At 43.3% G+C, this 25,031-nt stretch overlaps 1 protein-coding gene across 4 annotated transcripts in view; it reads right to left on the reverse strand.

Moving 5' to 3' along the window:
• Positions 1-12,730: 12,730 nt before the first annotated feature.
• fgfr2 (fibroblast growth factor receptor 2) overlaps positions 12,731-25,031 on the reverse strand; it is a 37,211-nt gene continuing 24,910 nt past the window's right edge. For all 4 annotated transcript variants that reach the window (XM_027027060.3, XM_081724306.1, XM_027027043.3 and 1 more), the window contains 9 exons: positions 24,853-24,992; positions 22,448-22,569; positions 21,186-21,296; positions 20,842-21,032; positions 20,269-20,391; positions 18,858-18,928; positions 16,194-16,331; positions 15,691-15,796; positions 12,731-14,398 (listed from right to left, as the gene is read on the reverse strand). In XM_027027060.3, the coding sequence (XP_026882861.1) occupies positions 14,234-14,398; positions 15,691-15,796; positions 16,194-16,331; positions 18,858-18,928; positions 20,269-20,391; positions 20,842-21,032; positions 21,186-21,296; positions 22,448-22,569; positions 24,853-24,992 (1,167 nt within the window). In that variant the 3' untranslated portion in view covers positions 12,731-14,233. The remainder of the gene's footprint in view (positions 14,399-15,690; positions 15,797-16,193; positions 16,332-18,857; positions 18,929-20,268; positions 20,392-20,841; positions 21,033-21,185; positions 21,297-22,447; positions 22,570-24,852; positions 24,993-25,031) is intronic.

Raw genomic sequence — 25,031 nt, forward strand, 5'->3', positions numbered from 1 at the left:
CTCACACAAGTCAAGATTTTTTTTCAGCTGCTCAGCATTTGTTCTTTCCTGTGCGTGTCATTATTTCCAGTAAGTCTTATGTAACACCAATCATGCTACATGTTCTTAATCTGTTTGTCAACCTTTGTCTTATTTGAGTGACCTGTTATGCTCAGTGACTCTACACACACCACATCTACTATACTAACAAACCCACACTTCTACAGCACACTTTCTACACACACAAACACACACAAACTGCCAGTACAGTGTAAGTGTAAGTGTAAGAGTAATAATATACTCCCTTCAAATAAAACAGCACCCAATCAGATCTTGTACTAAACTCACTATTAATTATATACATATAGTTAACATATATTAAAAGTTTTAAAAATAAGAGCATGGGTACCCCACAAGCTGGTGTTCATGGGTGGTACGGATCTGCATGCAGATGTTAGTGTTTTAGTGGCTGACGTAATATAAATTCAACAGCAGCGTGACCTCACTTTCTGATGTAATGGAGTTCTTATGAAAGGGTATGAGTGGGAGGTATGAAAATCCTGATGCAAACTATATTACATAAATACATACACAAAGATAGACAGGCTGTTATAGGACAGTGTGTCCTTGTTCATTTTCACCTCGAAAACACCTATGCACAGATGACAATTTAAATATTCCTTCTGAAATTGGGCAGGACACTTTTGTGTGCTTTAGTGACTCAGTCGTGGACCTGACACCAGAACAGGCTTGTGTTTACGGCACATTGCTCCATGATGCCTCTGCAGCATGACCTAAGCTTGTGTTTGCTGTGGCAAAAGTTTGGCCAAATGGCGTGTCTACCAAAGCAAATGGATTGAGCTGCATACACATAGTATGCCTGTGCCCCAGCAACTGTCCAGCCATGCCTGCCACAGAGTAGTACCAAATGCAGCAACCCACGGTGCCCAGTGCAGGGATGAGAGATATCATTCATCACAGCTAGCGAAAAACCTCCTGCTTTTGCCACTGCTGTTTAAAGGCCTCGAAGGTTCATAATGCCCTTTTTGCACCCTGAAGAAGGAAAATGGGGTTGTTTATGCTGTGTAATATAATGAGCCCCTACGTCTTGTGCCAGTTGTTGCATTTTGGGGCTATAATTTTGTGCTCTACTTCCTGTAATCATTACTGTAAACTGAATTTCTATAGGGTTCACAGAGCAGAGGATCTGATAGTCGACTTTAAGGGTCTCAATGCTAAGCCCCTCTGTGCCCTGCTATTTCCTGCAATTAGTTTGGCTGTTAGAGCAAAGATACCCAACAGACTGTGCACTGTTCTGTGCAAGAGTGTCATAGTGTTGCTTAAACATTTCATTGTTAAGTTACAATGAAAATCTACTACACTGACAAAATCTTGGATGTTTCGCTATTAAAGCGATGAGTAATTAATGGATTATTACTGCCAAAGTCAAATGACATGTACAGAAATAATACCACTAATTTCTAGTTGTTTTTTTTCTTTTTACATATTACAACGTTATAACACATTTACCAATACAGTGGTTGTTTATATGTGTCATTTGTCTGTAAACTAAAGGTCAAAGAAGTCAGAGTTTCAAAGTGCATCAGTGTATGTTAGTGAACAGATTATATTATAGATAAACTGTATTTGGCATATCAGTAGACAAAGCAGCTGATATCCAAGATCAATACTGACTTTCTTCATTAGTTATATCTAAACCAAGACCAAGCTTTAACTGGACAACAACTAGCATTCTGCTCCTACAACAACCAATAATATTAATGGAGATTTGGTTCATACTATATTAAACAAGTGCCATCTCTGTTTGTTCAAAGATCTTTATCACAGGAAATCATTGTTTCTCAGTCTATTCAAAGTCTAGGCCTCCCTCGATCTCAAGAACACTTGATCTACAAAGGGCATTGGGGCCATCGCTTTAAATTAAGTTAACCAGATAAATATTGTGATGGCCCTTAGGCCTTCTTCATTACCATGCTCCAATGATGTTGGTGGCCAGTTAAAAAGGTCTGATTGTACCGGGAACTCTATGGCGACACTAGACTCTATTGTTCCAGACTGAGCCCTGCAAATCAGATCTGCCACAGGACCCTCTCAACCATTATCTGATGGTATGGAACATTGATCAACCTTGTCTTGGCTTGGCCCTATTTGGTAATTTGATATAAGTAAGGCAATAGCAGGAGACCTCTGAGGTCAGGAACCTCACTGGTGCATCATTAGGGGCTGGGCCAGGTGATGTGTTTCTTTTTAATATTGGTTAACAGATAGTGCAAACAAAGGTACAATTGCTAATTTAATCTTTATAGACATGTATGGACCTTACTGTCATATTTGCTGAAGTACTTAGCGCTGAAAACATTTATGAAAGGTTAGGATTAGGTAGTGGTATTTATTACTAGTCATATAGTATAGTTTGACACTTTTCAAATTGTATGTAACCGCTATTTATGAATTCTTTGTGAGGGGATGATTTGTCAATTTTAGGTTCTTTTTTCAGGTCCAGAGTCCAGCACATCATTACACTCATGAACAGGAAGAGTTGATGAGCCAGCTCAAAAAAGGGCAGTATGAGGGAAGATGGCGCCAATACGTCATGAATATACATAACAACGTCATTCTTGAGATAAATAAAGTGAGACTAAACAGTTGTGATTCACTCCTCAAGACCTCATTTGCAATATCGGTACTGTTTACAGTTGGCAAATGATTTGCCAGAGATGCTCATTCTTGAGAATTGTTGCTGAAGTCGTTTATTTCTTCTCTCTGTAGCTGTAAACATTTACGCACACACACCATTAAACAAATCCAAATTCCATCAGAGGAAACCAAAATTTATGTATTTTTTTAAGCAGACACATGCAATATTAAACATAGACTCCCCCAAAAAGGGTTCAAACAAATGGCACCATATGGTCAGCGTTCATGGACGAAGTTAAAATGTCAAAGTTCCGTCTTTGCATGACAGCAGTTCATTTTTTCAGTTTCACCCACAATTACTACACATATGCAGCTCTTACCAAACAACTGGCAGTGGGATACACAATGTTTATAATTCATCTTCTCTGTCCAGATGAAGGGATATGAAAGGGAGTGGGTGTGGAGAGATGGGGGCTGGGCATGCCATGAGGATGTTTGCAAGTTGAGAGTTTCAGAAGAATTAAGGTACACGGTGGCCATTTCTATTAGTTATTTGAGTCATCAAATTTACAGCTGGGTCTCACTGTGATAATACGCCAACAACAACAGCAAGTAAAAGCAGGAACCAAGTAGAAGAAGCAGGAACAAATTAGAAGAAACATGTCATCAAGCTACCTAAAAAAGTAGTAAACCTAGAGTTGTGAAATGTGTAAGGAGATAGCAAACGAATGCTCTCACTAACTACTTCAGCTTTCTAATACAACATCAAAGCAGCAAAAATCCACCTCAGAAGTGATAGCTTCCCACTGGCCCACTGTTCCACCAATTAAATATCTGCTACACAATCTGGTACACATTCACACTCGTACCTCTGTTCCCTCTCATGGTTTCTCTCGCATTCTCCATCTCCCAGACCCGAGATCCTCTCATGGCAACACCACCAGCTTGCTGGTTTGTATGGGAAGTGAGAGCATTAATGGTGGTTGGGCCCATTACCCGTTCCGGAGCGAGTGGCACCATGTTGTCTGCGAGGAATGGGTCACAGAGATAGCATCGCAGCAGGCCTAGCGAAACACGAGTGGCCTGCTGCTATTCACCCCATAATTCCACAACACAGGGGCCCAGGATTTATGAAGGCTAAAGGGGGGTTAGGTGGCTCTGACATTCTACTCAATGTATAAATGAGATGGGGACCATAATTATGGGCTGATGGAGTATAGTGGAGAGATTACACATAATTGATAATTGCGTATTTATGCAACTACATTCATGTGTAATATGCAATTGGTTAAATATTTGTTACTTTTAAGGTAACACTGAAGACAATTTTCTACTCCTTAGAACAACAAGGAATATATATGATATTTTCACTTATTGTGCAGCTGAGTTGGTCACAATATATTGTCACTTCTGAAATCTAAATCATTGGAAAGTTTCAGCTAATGGTCAGATAATTTACTAAATGAAAAACGAGGTTGCCATTCCTTATTTTAATTGTTTGCAGTTAAGACTGCATAAGACTGGTTATGCCAGTTAATCAAAGGCATCGATAGCTGTGGGATGTATATTGAATTAATCTCTTTTCACTAGCTCTGCATGCTGGGAAAGGCAGACCTCCACAAACCACATCCAAATGTCACACCACAACACACATAGTAATGGATTTTTCCTGAACTCTGTAATCATGCTATTATTGAGTATGATTCTGGAAATGGTTGATCATATTTCTTTTGTATTAGGAGATTTTCTGAATTCTGTGCTTTACTTCTGACCGAGCTGGTGGGTTGGTATATTACAACAGACAGAGGGGCGATGCCAGATTTTAGAGTGAGCATTACACATTACCTCAGCAAAATCATGCTAGTTTGTGCATGTACTTAAGTTGTGTTGATAAATGGTAAATAATGTAGTTACTGTTATTGTATGTACTATAGTTGTATCCATACACATTGTATGAACTAACACTTGAAATTTTATATCAGATGGCTATGTGGTAATGCTATCTTAAAATAGATTTTCTTCGTAAGAGTTTCTGGACCTTAGCCACAAATGTGGCATTTGATTGTGGCAACTGCCAATCTGTTTTCCTGGTATGTTTATGCTCAAAATCTTATGGCTGTATTTGTGTGTATGTGTGCATGCGTTGATGTGTGTGTCTGTAGTTGTGGATGTGTGTGTATAGGGGGGGGGGAGGTGCGCACGCATGTGCACATGACAGAGAAATGTCTGCTGTAGGGTTCTGTTTGAGTTGGCCATTTGGATGTAGGGAAAAATAACAGCTCTTTTAACACAAACACATATTTCATACTTCCTACCCTTGAGCTGGAGGGAAACCAAACATCCTTTGTCATAAATTTTTCTTCTGAACCAAAATCCTACACACTCACATTCAGACACATAAATACAGTGAGATAGAGAGACAGATAGAGTGAGAGAGAGACATGCATGTGCGTGTATAAATGCACATATGGTATATGCACATACCAACATTCCTGTACACCTTAGCCTCCCGTGGAAGCTTTATTCTGATGTTCATTTACACAAATCACTTTAAAGCAGTTGTGCATTTTCTATCAAGAACCATTCACACCATTAAACTTTTCTACATTAAATCAACAAGATTAAGATTTAAGATTTAAAATACAAAATTCCACACTCTGATAGGTAGGTATTTACCCAGCCCCCCACCCACTCCCATAACTAAGTCCATGTCACAAGCAAGACAGTTAATGTCAGTCATAATAATTTGCAGTATCTTTACTTTGGCCTAATCTTTTCTTGCACATCAGCAAATGTCATCATGTTACGCTAACTCTCTTAGCAGAACCACTTAAATGAGATCTAATCTATTAAGTGTCATTTATACCTGGCAATCTGACATTCATCCAAGCAGTGATTAATTGAAATCATTACAGAATCATTTCGACCAAACATCTAGCATGACTCTGCTCCCTGCAAATTGGCCCAGTATCTCTCTCCTCACATGAAGCATGTATGTTGGCGGTACAGTGAAGGGAACCATAGTCCTTCCACATTCTAGGAATCACTTAGTTTTCAGGAAAGGGTTGAGGTAAATACTAACTATAGTGGTTGATATTACACTGTTAGGACAAGTGTGTCCAGTTACAGTACAGCAGTGGGGCTTCTCCGTGAGTTTTCTCCACTTCTGCTTGTGCTTCACAGCTGTCCACCCAGCATTCTCTGAAAAGCTGTCATACTGAAAAACTGACTTCCCCAGGTTTTATGTTACATCTGGTCTTTACTAATCCAGAAACTGCATTTGCCTCCAAATGATGCTGGGTGCCTTCAGAACCACCACTCTGCATAGCACTGTCCAAGAATGAAAGAGATGCGACAGGAAGAGTTCTAATATTACAATATAATATCAGAATCTGTGCAGAAAGAGGTACTGTTTTGTGTTGTTAATTACTATGAAATTTCAAAGAGTGTGCTCACAGCTTAGTCTATAGATGACCAACAGAAGGACTTGGTTTACTATAAGAGAGAAATCTTCCATGTTTTGGACATATGCTTGTTTTTAGAAATTTATGACCTGGCTAATATATGAAATGCTTCAGAGAGTTCATACCACAAAATGAGGAAATTATTAGTGGAAGTCCAGGCTTGGCTCGGGTGTGGAACACGTGTGTGCGTGTTGGGTTGCAGACCCCTGCGGTCGACCCATCCGCGCTGCCAAAATGATGAGAAGCCAGTCGCCTGACCCAGGTGCTTATAGGTTTGCCTTCTTGTCCCATAACGCCTTGCTCTGTCACCTAAATTTACAGCAATACCTCTTCCTTAGCAGCACCCCCGTATCTACGCGCCTTCTGTCCCTTTGCAGGGACTCGCCTTGTGAGAACAGCTGGCCTGGTTTGTGCTTGGGCATTTGTGGTATATTTTCACTATAGGTAAACAGCTACATGGGCCACGGAAGCAACAAGTCATGCAGTAACACCGACATGCTTGACGGATCACTCCCCAAATCTTCGGACCACTTGGGTCTGCTTATCAAGAGCAGGAAGCACGACCATCAAGGGAATGGACGTTTCTGGAGCAAATGTGAAGGTGGGAGTACAAACACACAGAAACACACCCACACATACATGCAGGGTTATCACTTATCAGTAACCTCCCTGTCTGCAGAGTCTTCTTCTGGACCGGAACAAAGTTTTTAAAGATTTACTGTACATTGTTATATGTAGACAACTGTTACTAAATCATCAAGAGGAGTTATTCTAGGTCTGTATGGAAATACAAATGTAACTTCTTTGAAGCAGAGCAAAACAGATTTCAAGAAAATGGATGTATTTTTGAAATGTTTGCACTATGAGCTTCTGTCTTCTCCTTTATGTTGCCTTTGATTCAGTCATTTATTGAACAAATCTCTGCATATTATAAAGGAAAAAATGTCAGCCTGTAGATAATTATCTCCCAAATTTGATTTATGCATGGGGAAAAGGGTTGTCTGCTTTTTAAGTAAGTATGAAAAACAAACAATAAGGAATTTTTTCTAGCTGTTTTCCATATTATTTCTATCTAAGCCAATTCCAAGTGACAGAGACAAGAAGAGCAAACACTGAATCAACACCTGTCCATTTTTCCCAAAGAGAATATGATGATCTTTTTTTCCTGCTTGGTCTCTATTCTCCTATCTTCTTTGCCTTCTCCGTCCCTCTGCCAGTATATGTTGCCCTAAATAGCTTCTTTCTCATGTTCGACTTACCATTGATTTATTAAATATTAAAAAGTTCTAAAGCAATTGTTGATAGATGGAATTCACTCACATCTCTGTTTGATTTATTGTGATGGTCAGTCATATTTGGTACAGACCGCCAATTGAGCCAATTACAGTCATATTGATGCATCTATAGTATTGCTGAAATGTTGCAATTAGTGTAGTAAAGCTTCCAGTATCCAAAATATTGAATATTTCCAGTGAAGACACTTTCGGTAATAAGTATATGTACAGCAGTTAAGCCACTGTAACCAATGCTGCATGTTTGGTTTGTGGAGAGACTCATTCAGAGCAGGTGTCAGGCATCAGCTATCAGCCCAGGGCATGTTTATAGTCCGGCACTATGTAGCTCTTAAGTGGAGATTATGTCACCAAACGGCTCTGAATTTGGGGAGAGCACTCTATGCCGGGATAAACAGTAACCAGGCAATGAAGAGGCCCCCACTGAAGTTGACCTACAGCTAAGGTCTCTGGGATAGATGGAAGACTCCCATATGGAAAAAACTTATGCATGGTTGTCTAACTGCGTGTGGTTGAGTTTCCAGATCAAAGGTCATTATAATATCACAGAGCAAGAGTCAACCTTTTGAGGTTATGATTTTGTAAAAAATTTAACCAGATTTGATATCAATTACAAACAATCATGCTTATGGCACATTTACTTAGTCTAGAGTAGAAAAGTGTTGGAAAGGCACTGAGATTGAGATCGAAGAACACAGATTGGAGAACACTGAGATTGAAGAACACTGAGACTGGAGAACTGCTTTTACTGGAATTCTAAATCCTCTAAACCTGAGGTACATTCCTTTTGAGCTCAAAAATGCTTCTAATAACGAATTTCCAAGTCTCCTCATGTATGCTCTCGATTGTTTTGTTCTCAGAAAATATTCAAGTGTACTGGTTTTGTATTAGGTCTGCATCACTTTTCTTTCACTTCATCTTTTTTGCTCTTCCTAGGAAGCCATATGGATTTTGGCGAATCGTGCTGCTCAGAAAGATGGTTCAAAATATAGAGACCTGAGAGATGAATTAAAGGAGGATGTTAGCTATGTTTTTGCATAACTGAGGTTCTTCTAAAAAGATTCTCTCCCATATTCTGCTTGGTTTGGGCTGCGTCCAGAACTAGGGAATTTTATTTGGTGGTGGGGTTGAGGGGTGGAGTCGGGCGCCCTCATTCAAGCTCCCCTCTCAATATGGTTTGGATTTCTCGTCTCATTCTATATGCACTGTGAATTATACCCCCTACAGTCAAACGGCATAGTCTCTTGATTTATAGACTTAAATGCATATCTCACTTACACAAGTGGCTATCTGAAGACAGAGACTCACGCTAAATTAACATTGAGATCATAGATAACTAAAACCATTTTATGGAAGACTTTCATTTCTTTTAGTGAATATATATATATATATATATATATATATATATATATATATATATATATATATATATATATATATATTCACTACAAGAAAGTCCATAAAATGGTTTTAGTTATCTATGATCTCAGTGTTAATTTAGCGTGAGTCTCTGTCTTCAGATAGCCACTTGTGTAAGTGAGATATGCATTTAAGTCTATATAAATCAAGAGACTATGCTGAAATCATCTGCTAATAATAATAAGTTATCCTTATAGGTTCAAACCATGTGTCTGAAGAAAACAAATAGAAGTCATATGGTCTTGTGGCTGCCACGATTGAAGCTGGAGGAAAAAGGCAGAAACTGTGAAAAAAGACTCTTCATCTAGCCGTTGTTTTATTTAATGCCCTTAATTGTGCCCATAGCATAATTCAATAGATGAATGGGATAGACATTACCGAGTCCAGGCCATCACCATTGTTGACAGCCAAGCGGAGCATTACATAAACACTATAAATCATGTCTGATTACTGCAGTTCAGCCAACATAAACTCCAGCCTTTACATTGCCTGGGTCCTCCAGTCTAAGACATGGCACAAGACTACACTGGCACAGCCATGCCTAAAAATCCTCCTCTAACCAGAGCCTGGTGATGGTGGAGTTAGTATCAAAGCTGAGCTTCAAGGTTGCACGGGGGTCTCCTCTTGGTTCTCTCAAGAGAATGGAGCTCCAATGTGGGAATTCAGCAGTGGAGGGGGGTGGTTTATTTTTTCACCCTTTTGGTTGTGGGGACGAGGCCCAGGCTGGGTGGAGGCGATGGGCCCAGATGTCCACTCCATCACCAGTGCCAGCGAGGGCCTGGCTGGCTGCCTAGAACCACAGCCGCTGACAGGCTTGAACCTCCGTCAGCCTGGAGACCAGCACAAAGCACCTTTTCAGAGCCCCCACTCCCCCACCCCTGACTCTCCTTCCCTCTGCCTTGTTCCAGTCACCAGACATCCCAGTCCCAGACATCGTTAGCAAAAGACATTAGCAGAAAAAGCATCTCCAACTAGGGTTCACAATTTCCATTACAGCTTTAAGAACCATGGGGTCAGGATGGCCCTGTTGAGCTGTGAAAGGAATTCTGGGCAACCTTTCATGAATAAGTTTTTTATCATTTGTAATGAAATCATAGATCAAAACCTTTTTTTAAATTTCAATGTCAAATGCAATATATCCGTTGCTGAAAACTGCTTCAATAATGAAATTAACTTAAGTAATGAAGACTTTTGACCCCACAGCTCTCATGACTCCATAAACTGCACCCTTCAAATGTAAAATGCTTTTGAGTTTGACATGAATGTAGTTCTTTATTTATTCCAATGAAGTCCAATGTCACCCATCCTCTACAGCACCAATGGAACAGAGAGGTGTGAAAGCCTACTCATAATACCTTTCCCCTTAATCCTCTCTGGCCTGGAGCACACTTCAGTAAGCATGGAGAAGGATATAGGAGAGGGTGGAGCGTGGAAACCCAAAATGCATCCAAATGATTATTGAAAGACTGGAATTAGACTGTCTTGCCTGAACACGATGGGATGGGAGCCTGTCTTCACAGGCAGACAGGTATGGAGTTGCAGCCAGGGAGAATCCTTTGATTTAATTACATTTTAACCTCAAGACAAGCACAGGCATTCCTGAGCACTGGAAAGGGCATTCTTCTTCTACCTACAGCCTGCGAGCTAATTACCCACACAATAGACACTGTGTCTACGTTACTAACTTAAGCATACAGGGATGGAAAATTAGAGCGAAAAAAAGAGAAGCAGGTTAGCTTGGGTAGACAAAAGCCAGGTAATTGCTTGCTTATGGTGTTTGTGTGTGTGTCTGAGTCTTCACAAAGGGAAAGGTTTCTTTGAAAATGAAAAACATCAAGATATTAATACATTTTAATCTATGTTCTGACAACCTAACATACTTCTTAGTGAAATTATTATATTGGGTGTTGCCTGTCAACCCACAGGCAATGGTAATTGCTTCAATTACACTATCTCTGCAGATACAATAAATAACCTAAAGTGCAAATAATCTGCAGTTGTTGGATAGAATTTTTACAGTGAAAAATAACCATGACCTTAATTTATCCTTACTTATACAGTAAGAGTACTTGAAATTTAAATAAGTATATTGCTTGAACCTAATATGCAACACTATCAAACATTCACACTCAGCTAATAATAATAGCTTCTTAGCCCCAAAAGGTTGAAGCAAAGTTCATGCTGAGTGTTTACTGACTCTATACCACTGCATTCCACCCTGCAGTTATGGAGGAAAGTTGGCCAGCAGAAGCATCTCCCTAATGACCTCCACTTTTGCACATATTCAATTAGTCTGTTTAAGACCTTTAAGATGTTCTGTTGTTTTTTGCACAAGAAGGGCTCATCACAGTAGCTGCAAGTCTGCTAACCCTTTTTTTTTTATTATTATTACATCTCAGTATATGCATGTAGTGCATGAATTTTGGATATTTGGCCATCTGCAGTCAATTGCAGGCATAGCAAGTCACTGGAAGCTAAATGCTACCATGAGTTAATAAAAAAGTGAACGAGATCGCTTAATGGCGACCAGTTTGAAGAATTGATCTGAGCCGAGTACAACAGCAATAATGTGGGGTATGTACGCAGGCAGCTTGGAGTGGCCCTGCTTACTGATTAACTTCCAGTCCCCCACCCATTCCCCAGACCCTTATCGTGGAGCGTGGGGCCAGCGAGGCCAGTCTCTCCCTCCCGTGCCTGCTGTTGACATTCCAGAAGAACAGGCCCTGTACAAATACTCCATCCCAACTCCCCCCATGCCCCGCCCCCCCAAACCCCACCCCTACCCGGCAGATGGTGGAGGAGGCCATAGCGAGTGGGGAAAATTTGAGAGTGCTCACATCGAAGGTCACCTCACGCTGCCCTCCACGCCAGGTGCGGAGCAGCCTATTAAACATCTGCTCCCCCATTAAACATCCACACCCCCAAATGCTAACATGGCTAAACACTAATGAGGGCTAACGAAGGAGCGCTTATAGCATGCTTTCATCTGCATCATACTACTTGGCCCATTTTTTGTTTGCATCAATTACTTAAAGCGTTTAAAGGAAGGATTTGAGGGTTTTTGCCCCACAATGCTCTAGAGGGAAGCTGATTCAGGATCAGCCTTAAAGAATCAAACCTTCCTCTAACACTATTAAGAGAAACTGCCCGCATAAAAGGGCAACATTCACCAGCACCTGTTAAAACACTTTTACTTCATGTTGAAGTTTTTTATTGGCGATGTTTTGGTTGCAAATTAAACTCTGGGCTAGTGTGCCAGGCACAGATTAAGCCTATAGCCTTGATTTTAAATTATTGTGAATGTTGAATAATGACTGACCATGCAGTTTGGACCAAATCCCCATTTGGGCAACTGCAGTGCAATTTTTTTTAATGAAATGAGTGCATTGGGAGTTGCTTGACAAATGCTGTAATCTCACAGAGCACCTTGCACAGACAGCGCTACATGCATAATGCTAGTATCGGAGACTTAAGCGTCTCTTGTTGAGGGCTCATTTCAGTAATGGCAGGTTTTGGGGGCTCATTTCAGTAATGATACTACTTTCGTTTTGTTCTTTCTCCCATGGCTGAAGGAAAGAGGGCCACGTTCTCACCCCTTCCATGTGGACATGAGGAAACATGTCCCGAAGGCGCCACGAGACCAATCCTGAGATGAAGCACTGTCGAGGAAAAATGGTGAGGTGGATGCAATCGTGTGAACAAGCTTTGCTCATGGTGACCACATGGAGACTATCCAAAAATGAGGGTTCTGATAAGTCTAGTATCTTCGGGTATTACATTTAAAGCAGTAGTGCTACTGTGCAGGGTTCCATAGGTAGTAGTAGATGCTGATAAAATATCAAGTGAACATAAACTTGTGATATTGTAGCATGAATCAATTTTTCAGATAGGTGCTTGAAAAAAACACAACCAATAGTGTTCAGTTTTTAATCTTTAATTTTGCAATTCTGTCAGGAACACTTCTTGAGAACAATATCATCTCGTTTGTCAGGTAGAAAATAAACACTTGAACAATTTTTAATACTTTCGCTTGTGAGAATGCCTCTGAAAACTATGTTGTACCGGGAACTTAACGGAATGGTAGTGGTTTTTTTATTTTTAAACAATCTTTTTTTTTCCTGTATCAAATGTCCTTTCTCAAATTCAATTAAAACCGTGAGAGTAAAATAGATGGATAAAAACAGCATCCTCTACAAAAGAAAAGGGATTAGCTGACTATTAAATGTACGTTATTTCATATTTAACTTAATATTCACATTTGTGTATAAAAAAAAACCCATAAGAAGCATGAATCTCGAGTACCCACTACAAATAATCCTTTGTACCATTGTGTCACTGAAATATCACTTTAAATTAAAAAACAAACATTACAAATCATTATTGTTTCTACTGTCATCATTAATATTATTATCTTTATTTTTCTTTTTATCCTTTTGATTCATTTTTTAAACATAAGTCAATAAATTAACATGCTATCTCTTTCCCTGAAAGCCAATGCTCAACTGTCAGCAAATTAAAATAAGGTGTGTTCCTTTATGTGTGTGTGTGTGTGTGTGTGTGTGTGTGTGTGTGTGTACATGTATCTAGAAATGTGGTAGATTAAAAAAAACAGGTTGCCAAGAAACCTGCCTTGAGCTGGGGGGGGGGGGGGGAGGGTTGAAGAAAGGGAAGGAATATTTCTGAAGTCAATACAAAAAATAATTCACTGTAAATATATAATATATATATTTTTTACATATTTGAATATATTTACAAATATACCCAGCAATATATACTGTGTATTACATTTTTCCCATTCGAATAACTGCATGGGCTTTTATTTGATAACTATGTTATCAACATAAAATGGAACATGAAAATCTTACAAACTTTTTTCCTAGTCCTTTGTTAGTGGAACGTTTCCTTTTGAACACGTTTCCTATTTTTCTCCTTTTTGTCCATTTAGTCTCTCTCCCATTTTATTGTGTCCTCCATTTTTGTTGGGAACGAAGAGTCCTGGAATGCCAAGCAATGGAATGGAATGATGTCAGAAAACTCCAACAAAAACACAAAACAAAAGGGGTAAAAAAACCTCAAAACAAACACACAATGTGGACCCTCAGAACTAACTAATCATTCAGTCAAGAAAAAAGAGAACACTACTGTTGGGTCCTCATCCTCTTGTTAAGAGCTTAGTCATGTTTTTTTGATTGCACGTGCACTTCAGACGCACAAGTTGCGCATCGTCTTACACGCACACCAGTCTGTCAGAGAGCAGCATAGCCGGTGTCCCGGCCTCCCTTGCTCCGAATGTCCAGCGTAGCCAGGGAGGCAGTGAGACAGACAGGGGCAGGGTGGCAGGAGTCACGTGTCTCTTGCACAGGAGGCTTGCAAGGGAGGAAGGGGGGTGGGTGGGTAAGGGGGAGTGAGAGGAGGCAGTGTTCATGTCTTGAGGCTTCCGTTGACGTGCTGGTACTTGGGGAGGCATGGCTCATCTGGCAGGGGGTCGTGGGAGAAGACAGAATCATCACCGGAGGAGCAGGAGCTCCGCGTGTCTGGGAAGCAGGGCGAATACTGCTCCGTGGGTGCACACAGGTCGATGTACTCCTGTAGACAGAGAGGGGCACACGTACTTACACAAACTCACAAAAGGGCACATATGTTCCGCTCCTTCATGAGCAAAAGAACCTAAAGTATCAGAGACACAGGTGCACTTCAACATCAGGAATCCATAATATTAAAACAATATTAGACACACACACACACACAAACACACACACTCATACACAGGTAGGGAAAGAAAAAAAGCCCAACACAGTAAGTGAAGAAAAGAATGAAGAGAAAAAGGGAATTTTAAAAAGTGCAGCACACAGTAACCCAAGTAAGGTGCATCATTTCATCCGGAGCAGATTAGGAGGAGTTGGCAGCGGCAGACAGAAAATAGCCCTAAACTGGAGCCGAGCAAACATATTTGCACAAATAATACTTAATGAACCATGTATGTGCAGGGTATAAGTGACAGGAAACATTCCATCATGGTTCACAAGGGAAAGTGTTGACATCTTTGCCATTTCCTTGGAAACAAAGTGTTTGAATGTGTTATAAGTTCCATGGTTGGACCACACTGGGATACAGCCTAGGATTCTGGGCTTCATGAAGCATACAGAGATGTAGGTTTTGGCTGCAAACTTAAACAAATCTACGGTACACCACACTACAAATTAAAAGAAAAAAAACGATCACAGGTAGTCAAAAATGTCAAATGTTTTAGAGCGGGCCCTTTTGGTTAATTTGATCCACACTCCCCCTCTCGCCTTCTGTGGCTGGTACTGAAATATTTGAGGCAGAGGAAGAGGAAGAGGACAGGTTTGGGTTTCTAAAAGCAAGCGTTTGGCTTGGACACCACCAGTTCAACACAAGGCAGCTCACGTTACTAAAGACCTTCACATCTGCGAGCAGTTTGAAAAGTTTGAAGATGGTGGAGGAAAGTGGTTGAGAGAGAGGGAAAAAGAGTGTGAGAGAGAGAAAAGGCACTTTATTACATTTCAGAAGTTCAAAAACAGAGAGGACAGGGCTCTTGGCACCAGCTTGAGCTCAAACCACATTGACGAGTCCTGACAGATTTCCATCCTGTGTTATCCCTCACCGCGCCATGCGGATATGGCGCACAACAGCCCGGGAATGGAAAGAGCCTCGGATAGAGGCTCGCCATTGATAATTGCGCGGTGTTAGTGCAGGGAACAAGAGTTGAAACCAACCAGACTGCAATGGAACCCTTGACCCTAAACGCTTTCAATAAAACCCAACCTGACGCCCTGCCTCCCTCTAGCCGCCTCCCCGTAGCCCTCTCCAACTCTTCCAAAATCCCGCTTCCGGCTTTGATTGTGAAACCACCTCACCTCATGGGTGGCCAGGGTGAGGATGCGATCCAAGTCCTCGACCAGCTGTTTGAACGTGGGCCTCTGTGAGGAGATGGCGTGCCAACAGTCTTTCATCATCATATACCTGAGAAACATGTGAGGAAAGAAACATGGTTGTTAACACCAGCCGCAGATATCCACGCCTCCCTCTCTGTTGGTCCCTCCACACAACTGGGCAGTGCTGGAGTCCATCAGAACCCCCTCTTCAGTACAGTGTGGAGTATGCTCGCAGTGGAGTAGACATATAGATGTTTTTCATGTGATGCTATTAGAAGTCATTCTGTCCAACAGCTGTATGAAGAGGACGTGGCTTCGACCAGTGGGAATCATCTCTGAGAGCGCACGCACGGAGGCGTCGTCCTGAATCAGGAAGTGGTACTGTGGTGGGAGGAGCTTGGGTCTAGCCAGCACTCCGGTGCTGTGGCAACCCATCAGGACAGGTGTTACTCTGAGTGGCTGGCGGATGCGAGGGCAGGACTCACAGGTCATTAGTGCAGTTGGCCGGCTTATCCATGCGGTGGCCCTCCTTTAGGAGCTTGAACAGCTCCTCCACGGGAATGCCGGGGTACGGTGAGCCGCCCAACGTGAAGATCTCCCACATGAGCACACCGAAGGACCACCTGAACACACACACACACACACACACACACACAGGTACTCAAATGACTACATTCAAGTGCAATTCTTTTAAAGTTTTGTCAAAAACTAACTAACTTTGACAAATCAGCTACTAGTTAAAACAGCATTGGTAACTGGGCATTTACATTCTGTGCCTGATATCTACATCCACAAATCCACAGTTCTAACGCAAGAGCTACTTACGTTAATGTTCAATGACAACAAAAAATTGTGCTGCACAATTTCCTGCTTGGTTTTCCAAACAAATAAAGCACCCTGGATGAGTTGTGGCCCCCAACATGGCCCTCTCCATGTGAGGGAGTGACTGCAGTGACTCCCTCTGCACTTACTTCACTGTCCACTCCGGGCTGACCACCAACAGAGCAGCCATTCACAGAGCAGTTTACGATCATCCTACAGTAGCAACAACCCGGCGACTGTAGGAGCTCTAAATGCAGCCATTCTCCCAGGGCTTCAGGCTCAGCGATCTGCCTGTGGCGGGTGAACACCGGCCTCAGAGGAGCATGGAACGTTGGCCTCTGTACCCCCCGACCCCTAGCCCCACTCCGCTGGACAGCTACAACCAGCACTATTGTCTGAGCCAAAACAAACTGCAGTTTAGACTCACAGGAAACAAAACACTGCAGGGAGGGCGAGGGGCGAGAAACAGTTTTTCACCAGTACTGGGTCTCAGAATGGGGGAGGGGTTATAAATAGAATGAATGAAATCAAGATACTGTCACCATGATGAAGTGTTTCCACAGAGTTTCTTGTCCGCCACCTCTACCATATCACCCAAATTAGCAAAGGCTAATGTTGAGCCAGTGAGCCTTATCATCCCTCCAAAAAGCTGATTCTTTCACTGAGGTGAAGGAGGTTGCATTTTCTTTCGCAATGATGACTGCACAAATATAAAACAACACTGAGAAAATCAGCTTCAGTACGATAAATGTTGCATTTCACAACACGTGGTTGGCAAACAGCTTACGGCACGACTGAAACACAAGTCCCCCAGAGCGCCACACCACCGCAACATAAAGAGGCTGTCTGGTTTCACCCACACACACAGACAGGCATCTGTTTACATAAGCAGTCACTGTATCTGTCCTCCTTTTATCTGCGCCGGTATCTTTACACGTGTGCCAATCGACCTTAAGCGGCTGCAGCTGGTAACCTGCCACTAACCTCCCCAGAATCGATCAGCCCAAGCACCCCCCAAGGAAAGGTCATCCTAAAGGTCACCACATTTCAACCAGCACACATTTTGCCATCCTATTTTAACCAGCAGTGACGAGTCATTTAATGATGAATTGTATAGCTTAAGCATTCATTTGAAGGCAGGAGGTGGTAGGTTTACACTTGGTCACCAGTCTAACAGAGCAGAATTTGTTTAACCCAATCACAGAAAAAAATCAACTTCTTCCTTAACAATCAGCCCCGCTAAAAATATTAATTGTTCGTTTAGCCTCCGACACACACACCCCACCTGTAGTTACCTCAGCAACTATGCTAAACCCCAGGGAGGTGTCCTTATCAGAAAAGTCAATTTGCCCTTCATTCTTATTCATGTATTAATTTAATCTGATGTCATGCATGGACTGGTGCTCAAGCTGTATATCCGCATGCAGTCCCTTCCCCCAGGCTAGCAGGTCAGCCAATTACAACACAGAGCAATGACATGTAATTAGCAAGGAGAGCAACAGAAGGTCCTCCTTAACACTGACCGGCCTTTACTGGATCACAAAGTAATGCGCACGCGCACGCATACATGCACTCTCACAACTCTGTGAAGAGAAACCCTGTGTGAAAACCCTGTGTGGTGGCTGCTCTATGGAAGCAACAGGAAGTACGCATTCATTTACGGGATCAATGCTACCACAAACCGCAAAACAACAGGATTACTTTAGCCAATGGATGGAAAACAAGGTTTTCAAAACCCCCACCCCCTGACCACCACGCCCCAAAAAAACAAGAGGGAAGAGTGAACAGAGAGGTGTGAAGAGACAGAGAGAAGACAGGGTTACTTCCGTGAGGGACTAGGCGAGGTGGGAGTTCGGCCTGTCTGAGGAGCTTTGAAGCTAGCCAGATTAGTAACACAGCTTTGGCCACAAGTCGAGCGTGAAATCTTTCGCTTTTTGCCATAGCACTGGCCCTGAACGTACTCTTTTTTCTTCCTCTTCCTCCGTCTGACAAAACACACACACACTTTAGTTCTTTAGTTCAGCCTTAGTTCAGCTAGCACTTTCCTCACCTATAAGACAACAGTCTCCTCTTGTTAGCATGTATGCCATCACTACAGCTACGAGCACTTCCCTCCATTACTACGTAAAGGGCAGCTTCAGCTTGTATCTTAGCTCTGGCTCCACCTCCCTGAAGGATGGGAGGGTCGCTGTGCCCAGACGTCGACTCTAATCTCTTTCTTCATGTAAAAGGCAACATACAGCACAAAGTGTCCAATCAGTACTTGCATATAGCCCGGCTGCTTCTGGCATACTGTGGAAGAAAAATCCAGTGAAGGAGTTACTTACACATCGCTCTGGTGTGTGTACACGCGGTCAAACAGTGCCTCGGGGGCCATCCACTTCACCGGCAAACGACCCTGTGGACACACCCGACAACAAGGCTTTAGGTCAAAAGGTCAAAAGGGCCACACAAGGCATTCCACTCTGAAATGTCCCCAGGGTCAGGTTTTTCTTTAAACGCTACACTTGAGAAGCATCTCTGTGATCAAATACCCTCCTTCTGGAATTTCATTAAGGTCCGAGCAGGAATGTCTGTAGTGATCGGAGTTAGGACCCCTGAGTTAGGTAGTTCTACCAGAACACAAACTGGAATCTTGATTTCCCTGAGGGGTTGTAATACAGTTTGCTTCACCCAACTCCGAGATTAAGTCCAGAAGAAGCTAAAGCAGATAGCTCAACAGTTAGTGCCTTTATCCGGCAAATTTTAGGTTTTCCGTCTCGAGTTCCTTGCGTAACTTTCCTTGCCAACGGTTATTTCTTTTCTTTCTTGCTTGCTTTTTTTCTCCTTTGCTTGCTGGGTACCTGCCAGCTAGACACAGTGGTACCAGTCTAATAAAACTGCACCTATCAGTCACAATTATTTGCAAGTCTTATGCTAGTTACATTGGTCTGATCTCACAGATTAAAAATGCCATGCTCAGCTGTTGACTTCATAATGACTTCATAATCAGAACCTGGTGACCTCCAGAAATTGCAACTAGGCTTGTGTTGTTTATAAATGTCTGAGACAGCTACTTCAATGCTAATGTGAGCTAATACTTTACCAATACTTTACAATACCAATTACGCTATGCTTTCACATTCACGAGAGCCGTGAACTTAACTTGCCATCGCTGAAACCACATTTTTAGCCCAGGGGAAAGCTGTTTTCCCCAGCACCCAAACCGGTACCTGTGACATCAGGAGTAAGGCAGCGTAAAACCGGTATGAAGGCCTATAGGTGCAGGAGATTAGTGTAATGGTGGGAGATGTGGACGAAGCAGGGTTTATGGTAAACATGCAGGCCCCAACCCCCAACCCCCTGCTTTCTTATGGCCATCTAGACAACAGGGGCTTTGGAAGAGGGGCGAGGATGAGGGATGAGGCTCAAACAAGGGAAGAGCTCTCCAGTCACTTTGCGCATTTGCTGCCTGGGAATCCGCCAGGCCCAGAGAAAGAAAGAGAAATACAAGAAGAAACAGAAAGAGGAAAAGTGGGAGGCAAGACAGAGACAGAGAGCGATAGAGAAAGAAATAGAGAGAGAGAGAGAGAGAGAGAGAGAGCGAGAGAGAGAGAGAGAGAGAGAGAGAGAGAGAGGGGTGCGGGAGGTACACTAGGACGAATTCACATATTGTCATGTAAGTAAGGTGAAAAGAAAAGTAAGAAATGTGGGAAGCAGGAGAGAGCAACAACACAAAGTTGAGCAAACGCAACTCACATTGGTCGTCTTTTTATAGTAATCGATGTTGTGGACATCCCTGGCCAAGCCGAAGTCTGCGATCTTCATCACGTTGTTCTCGGTGACCAACACGTTTCTGGCAGCCAAATCTCTGTGTATACACTGCCATGGAGAGACGGAACGGACAGGCAAGAAAGATGGTTAATTCATCAACTGAAGCAAGGTCAGCACCGAAGGAGAAACTTCACAACGCAGCCGTGAGCAAGTGCACAAGAAGGGTCGTCCATGCGCGAGAGGGAGTACCCTCACTCATTCCAGGCGAGGAAGTGAGCATTTATGAGGTGCTTAGGTAGCACGTCCAGCAACGCACAGCACTGGCTGCAGTTCAGGCTGCGAGTTACAAAAGGAGGCTGCCACGTACCATGCTTAAATTCAATAGTTGAGACAGGACTTCACCCTCTGTAAATGAACATCTGCAAGTGAAGGAGGTTCCTAACTGCAGTTTGAAATCTGATAGCGCCATTTCCCCGCAGATAATGTGAACGAGTGAGACAGGTTTAAATTTGATTTCAAACGAATAATATGTGCGTGGTTGTGTGTGTATGCATCCACCTTTTGAGAGGCTAAATACTCCATGCCGCGGGCCACCTGGTAAGTGCAGGACACCAGGTCTTTGAAGGTGAGAGGCTCGTCAGCTACACGGGCGATATCAAACGAGTACTCCATCCCTGGAGGCCGGCGCGCCCGCAAGTACTCGCGCAGGTTGCCCTTGGAAGCGTACTCCACTATGACATATAAAGGACCTGATAGGGGGAGGTGGGGGGTGGCATGAAAGGGCAAAGCTTTGAAGGTGGTACATGGCCGAATCCTACATTCAATCTGCAGCAGTTGTCCCACCGGAAGCAACAGATCTGTCAAATAAAGCAATGTGTTTCGGGACCTGAGTGGCGACTCACCGTCCTGTGTGCACGCCCCCAGCAAGTTGATGATGTTCTTGTGCCGGCCGATCATCTTCATCATCTCCATCTCTGACACCAGGTCAGACAGATCTTTCTCTGTGGCATCATCTGGAAAGGAAAGGATCAGTCTTTTTTGGTTGTGTATTCTGTGCACAGTTGAAAAACTAAAGTAATGAACAGTAATAAGTAGTTTAACAAAGGAGTAATCTGAGCTGAAGCCAAGTGCGGCAGAACTCTCCACTAGAGCGCATTAGGCTCACGGCCGGTCACCTGCTACAGCTATCCTTTCACTACCTCCGAATTAAAAAGCTTCGTTCAGGCTAGCATAATAATCTTCAGGACAGTGGTCTTTTCATGCTGCTGATACATTCTTCTCCTCTGTTCTTCCTCTCCCTCCTTCATTCCATGAGGACACATGGTTTCTAACTTTAAAGAACTTGTGACAAAGTTCTTTAAGTGCGGAGACACTTGCAGTGTTTCTGTGCAGTGTTGCGTAGACGGCTATGAAGTGAGACGGTCTTCTTCTGCTAGAGGCTTGCCAGCTCTTCTCTTCAGGATGCCAAGTCACCATAGTCTGTCCCCACTCACTTCAAGATGTCTTTTTAACCACATGCACCTTCCCCCACTCCTCTGTTTGTGTTTGTGTGTGTGTGTGTATGTGTATGTGTGTGTGTTTATTTTTGTGATGCAAGAGTGAGTGTGGTGTGGTGCTCATGCGTGTGGCAGGAGAGAGCGAGTGTGTGTGCATGTACAACCGTGTGTGTGTGTGTGTGTGTGTGTGTGTGTCTTTGTGCAGGTGAGGAGAAAGCCTGTCCCAGCAGGCCGAGGCAGTTAGCTATGCAGTCTGCTAAGCTGAGACCTTCCAGTGTCATTCAGCACCAACCAATAACCCTTCAGCACCCTTTCCTCTCTGCCACACACACACACACCACACACCACACACACTCTGTCTGTCTCTCTCTTTTTCTCTGTCTCTCGTTCTCTCATTCCGTCTCCCCTCAATCTTTCTTTCTGCCAGTGTCTCACTCTCTGCATACAGAAATACACTGTTTAACTTCCTTGTCAACAGCTACCTCTTACTGTTCCATTTCCTTAAATACTATCATGATTAATGGCACAAAGCACCAACAAAAGCTGACATTAGAGCCAATGACGGCGGCGGCTGTATCGCATTCAAACACTCGGTGCCTTTTTGCCTCGGTACACAAGGCTCACATCAGGTTGCACGGCAACAGCACGACAGGGCTGGTGGTACTCACCCTTCAGCATCTTGACCGCCACGGTTACGGCCTCCTTGGGTTTGTCCTTATCGATGCCCAGTGCCTCGGCCATCACTACCTGCCCAAAGCAGCCCTCCCCTAGGGGCTTTCCCAGGGTCAGCCTGTGGAAGAGAACAGCCAGACGGCCGCGCAGGAGGTCAGCACCGCGGGAGGCTCTTCGGCTGAAGTGATTTGCGATTAAAGGAGGCTAAAGTTTTTGAACAAGTGTGAAGACGTGTGCCTCTCGTCGCCCGCCGCTTGAGTCGCTGGCTTGCGGTGAAAGGCGGCTGTGAGAGTTTGTTGCTTTAGTCACGCTCCTCTCTCGCTATCAAAGTCAAATAAAGAATGCTAAACTAGCACTGGCTTCACTCGTGGTGCCAGGCCCATGGCAAGATAACAGTTTCGGCTCTGTCTCTGTGTGTTTGTTTGTGTGTGTGTGTGTGTGTGTGTGTGTGTGTGTGTGTGTGTGTGTGTGTGTGTCTGTGTGTTTGCGCAGTGTGTTCTCACATTATAGTGTTTGCCCAGTTCGGATCCACTAAGCAGTTGCCCTTTTCCACCAGTGACCAAGCCTACCCTGACATCAGCCGCTAGAACAGTGGAGAGTGCGACTGGGAGATATAGAGTTACTGTAGCAATGTGCCTGCAGGGATTTGAAGGTTTGGGTGGAGGTTCAGGTGGAGCGGCCTACTGAGGACTATGTTGTGCTCTGGCTGTGCTACACTGTGCTCTGGCCAAAGGTATAAACAGAATGCTATCTGCAACTTTGTAAAGATCTTTTGCGGTGGATTGCAAGTGCATCTGATACTGAGACGTGCACACACACACACACACACACACACACACACACACACACACACACACGCATGCACACACTCCATCTTAATCTCTCGCTGTCACTGTGACTTTACGACCCCTTGCCCTCCCCACTATCCCTTTGGGTCGGGCTTTGACTGACAGCTGCTGGCCCCGCCCCCGCTTCCCCGGCTGTGTAAACACTGACACCCGCACTAGGGCTTGGGGCCAGGCCATCGCCGAGGTAACACAATCGCCACGTCTGTGCTGCGGGCGCCCGCCGGCCCCGTCCTCTCAAAGGCCGCCTCTGTCTGGCCCGAGTGCACCGCAGATAATCAATGTTATGTTTTGCCTCCACGCCAGCTACGAATGCTGACGTTCCGTGGCTCTCGGAACGCAGACACTACTCGGCTCTCTGTCTGGCAGAGGCAGGACAGTGGTCAGGGGGCCTATTATCCAGCTTATAACTCACAAAGGGAGAATTTTGAAAAATGTATTTGGGCAATATTATAGTTTAAATTTCCATGAAATGGAAAAAATTAACAAACCACTCTTTTATTACACCACGTCCAATCACCTTGCTGATCTTGGCAGGGAAATAACGGCAAGTTACACTCTCACTTCCTCAGCACCTTCGCACAATGCCGTGCTGAACTCTCACACGCATACACAAACACACACTCACCTGGGGGTGTGTCCAGCTACATAAGACAAAAGAATTCCTTTAAAGAATTAAGTGACTTTGCTAAGATGATAAAGTGCAGTGCTTCGTGTTCAAATCGTAACAATTCTGCCAGAGAAGATGATGTATGTGGTTAGTTGCACAGTTCAGTGGCCATAGTTTTAAAAAGTGAGTCACTATTCCTTGTTGTGCTGCTGTTATCTTAAGTGCATCGGAGCTAGGCAGGCATGACCTGCACATTTGTCTATGGCTAATTGCTAAATGGAAAAATGCTTTAGTCACTGAAGGTATAATGCGTTTACAAATCCAGTTAAGTTGTATCCTGACCAAGTAATTGCACATTAGTGCACAACTGTGTTCTGATGTTACTCAGTACTTAATCATTTCACACAATAGGGACTAGACAGTGTAAGAATGCTAATGGATTAAACTTATCACAAAAACAGATAACCCACCCTTTAGCCACTAGAGAAGCAGAGACTCCTACACCGAACTTAAAAGTATCTAACCATCTGAAATGCTGTTGCTGTTTGACAATATGTAATGTAATATAGCAGGGATTGTTTTTGCTTGTCACTGTCAACCTTGGTTTGATCATTAGGGATCTGGATCCAGACGTGTAAAGCTGCTTTGTGGCATTTTGTAAAAAGTGCGATATAAATTGTATATCAATCATGATAATAAAAGTTGTATAAAGACCAATAATGACTCCCTCCAAAAACATTGACTGACTTAGTGAAACAAATAAAATTCATTTCATATGTTGGCTGACATTAAAATAGTTCTGCAGTATGACATACAATAATTATTTTATACTAATAACATTTCAGAGTATTCTTAAACATTTTAGGGCAAAGGGTGGGGGGATATTAAACACTAAAATGCTAATCTAACAGCTTCAGCCACACCACTCCAGGTAGGAAGAACTCACTTGTCCCTGGAGAATTCCCACCGTGGGTCCTCGGGCAGGTCGTACTCAGGGATGACCTGGTCGTGGTCTGAGCTCCGGCGGGTGGTGATTCGGACGAGCGGTGTGCTAGAGCTCATGGAGGAGCTAGAGTCAGCCGACACCTGCAGAAGAGAGGGAGATGGCTGATCACCTGACCTTCA

This window comes from Electrophorus electricus, chromosome 12, assembly GCF_041902795.1.
Source record: "Electrophorus electricus isolate QZ-2024a chromosome 12, ASM4190279v1, whole genome shotgun sequence".
NCBI classification, from domain to species: Eukaryota; Metazoa; Chordata; class Actinopteri; order Gymnotiformes; family Gymnotidae; genus Electrophorus; species Electrophorus electricus.